Consider the following 2500-nt stretch of genomic DNA (forward strand, 5'->3'; position numbering starts at 1 on the left):
CAAAACAAATTTCCCTTTTTTTACTGTAAACAAGAGACATTCAAAAAACATGAAACATGAAAAACATTAGATTATCTATTCTTAATGATGTTTTGCTTATTAAATAATTCTGTTTTTGAGGATGTGATCATCTGTGATTTGGAAATAATTGAAGAATCTCAAGTGGTGACATCCTTTTTCCAACATTGATATATATGGCATTTTGGAATGAAACCTTCTCACCGTGATTATTTCCCAAACCACATGACTTAATGTGACCATCTGGTGTGCTACTAAAGGAGAATACCAGTGTTTTATTTAAGTTTCCTCTCTGGTTCTGCACACAGTCAGCATAGTTAGAGACATCAGGCTCGTTTTCCTCTCCTCCTTCATTCCTTCTTGTCCGGTATGAGAAACAAACTTCCACAGAGCGACAGAATCCATCACAGGAAACATGAAGCCAAACTTTCTGTTTTCTCCTCGTTTCACTGAGCTGAGTCGAGTGTTTTCATCTGACCTCAGAAACACTTTACTGTCTCATCCGGGGCTTCTGGTTCAGCAGGATAACGGTTCAGTTCAAGCTGGGTTTGACAGGGTAAAGACTGGATTTTAAAAACATCAAAAAAACGAGTAAATGTAAAAAAAAATCGAATTCCATACAGCATGCATTGAAAAGACGTTAACAGCAATAAATGGGCTGTAACTGTAAATGACTCCAGTATTCTCCTTTAAGTTCTTGGCTGGTGCTTTAATGTTTCATGTTGTATTGTTTTGTGTTTCTCTTTTTTCTCGTCTCTTTTTCTTTTACTCTTTTATTGTATTTACTCTAATTTAAATGTAGTGACTGTTCTGTGTTTCAGCTGTAAGCAGCAGCAGGACCTGCTGTCCTTCCTGGCTGTGGTCCTGGGGCTGGACAACCCTGCTGTCAGCAGACTACGACTCACCTGGGAGGTACGTACACACACACACACACACACACACGCACACACACACACACACACACACACAAACCAAATACCCCATCTTAGAAGTGCCCCATCTATTCCTATTGTTCCTATTGTTTCTTCAAATTCATAAAAGCAGAACAGTTTTGCAGACCGTTCCTCTCAGCTGCAGCTCTAACGGCTCAAAAGACAAAAACATTTGAATTTTCCCAAACATTTCCTCTTGTGGGCGGAGCCACGCTGCAGCAGAGACGCGCTGGAGCTGCTGCAGGGCATTTCTTATTAAATTGGGAATTGTAAAATGGCAGCATCTGTAATGTGAGCCAGTTGAGCTGTATGTGGTCAGTTTTGTAATGATGTCTCTCTCTCTCTCTCTCTCTCTGTGTGTGTGTGTGTGTGTGTGTGTGTGTGTGTGTGTGTGTGTTTTCAGGGTCTCCCGGGGAAGTTTAGGAAGCAGTTTCAGCAGTTTGAGAGCATTGCGGTGAGCAGCCACCTGACTTCCTGTACAGCTGCTTCTTAACACACACTTAACACAGACACTTTACACACGTGTGTTTTATTCCTCTGAATGGCTCCGTTCACCCCGCGGGGCTTCAGGCCCCGTTCACACTGCAGGGCTTCAGGCCCCATTCACACCACGGGGCTTCAGGCCCCGTTCACACTGCAGGTCTTCAGGCCCCGTTCACACTGCAGGCCTTCAGGCCGTGTTCACACTGCAGGCCTTCAGGCTCCGTTCACACCGTGGGGCTTCAGGCTCCGTTCACACTGCAGGTCTTCAGGCCCCGTTCACACTGCAGGCCTTCAGGCCGTGTTCACACTGCAGGCCTTCAGGCCCCGTTCACACTGCAGGCCTTCAGGCCGTGTTCACACTGCAGGCCTTCAGGCTCCGTTCACACCGTGGGGCTTCAGGCTCCGTTCACACCGCAGTGTCTTCAGGCTGTGTTCACACTGCAGGGCTTCAGGCTCCGTTCACACTGCAGGCCTTCAGGCTCCGTTCACACTGCAGGCCTTCAGGCTCCGTTCACACTGCAGGCCTTCAGGCTCCGTTCATACTGCAGGGCTTCAGGCCCCGTTCACACTGCAGGCCTTCAGGCTCCGTTCACACTGCAGGGCTTCAGGCCCCGTTCACACTGCAGGCCTTCAGGCTCCTTTCTGAACTGCTGCTCATATCTGACTGTTTTGTATGTTTGGATTCATATCTACTCTTTCTCTCCATCTCGTTGGAAGCCAAGCTGCCAAATTTTTGATTACGTCTCAAATCACGTCTCAGGTGAATGATGTGAGATTTACTTGTTGACATGGCAACGCTGTTAAATTCAAATTTCAAATTTTTTCAAAAAATCAAACTTTTTTCTGTTCTGAAAACATCAGATCTGAGTCACATGTGAGGAGAAAGATCAGAATTGGGAACCTTCACCTGCAGTGTGAACGCAGCCTGAGGAACCACGACTGGTTGCATTTTATTATTTTTTATATCAATTTTTTGGGGCATTTCCACCCTCTTGATGATGCTGTTATTCAGGACAACTTAAAATAAAATGAGATGAACTTTATTGATCTCTGAGTGGAACATGAGT

At 45.5% G+C, this 2500-nt stretch overlaps 1 protein-coding gene across 1 annotated transcript in view; it reads left to right on the forward strand.

The window, feature by feature from the left end:
- Window positions 1-2500, forward strand: part of rapgefl1 (Rap guanine nucleotide exchange factor (GEF)-like 1) — a 22048-nt gene that overhangs the window by 11208 nt on the left and 8340 nt on the right. The window contains exons 9-10 of the mRNA XM_078284533.1: window positions 840-930; window positions 1354-1404. Coding sequence (XP_078140659.1) covers window positions 840-930; window positions 1354-1404 — 142 coding nt within the window. The remainder of the gene's footprint in view (window positions 1-839; window positions 931-1353; window positions 1405-2500) is intronic.

Source organism: Centroberyx gerrardi, chromosome 7, assembly GCF_048128805.1.
Source record: "Centroberyx gerrardi isolate f3 chromosome 7, fCenGer3.hap1.cur.20231027, whole genome shotgun sequence".
In the NCBI taxonomy this organism is placed as follows: Eukaryota; Metazoa; Chordata; class Actinopteri; order Beryciformes; family Berycidae; genus Centroberyx; species Centroberyx gerrardi.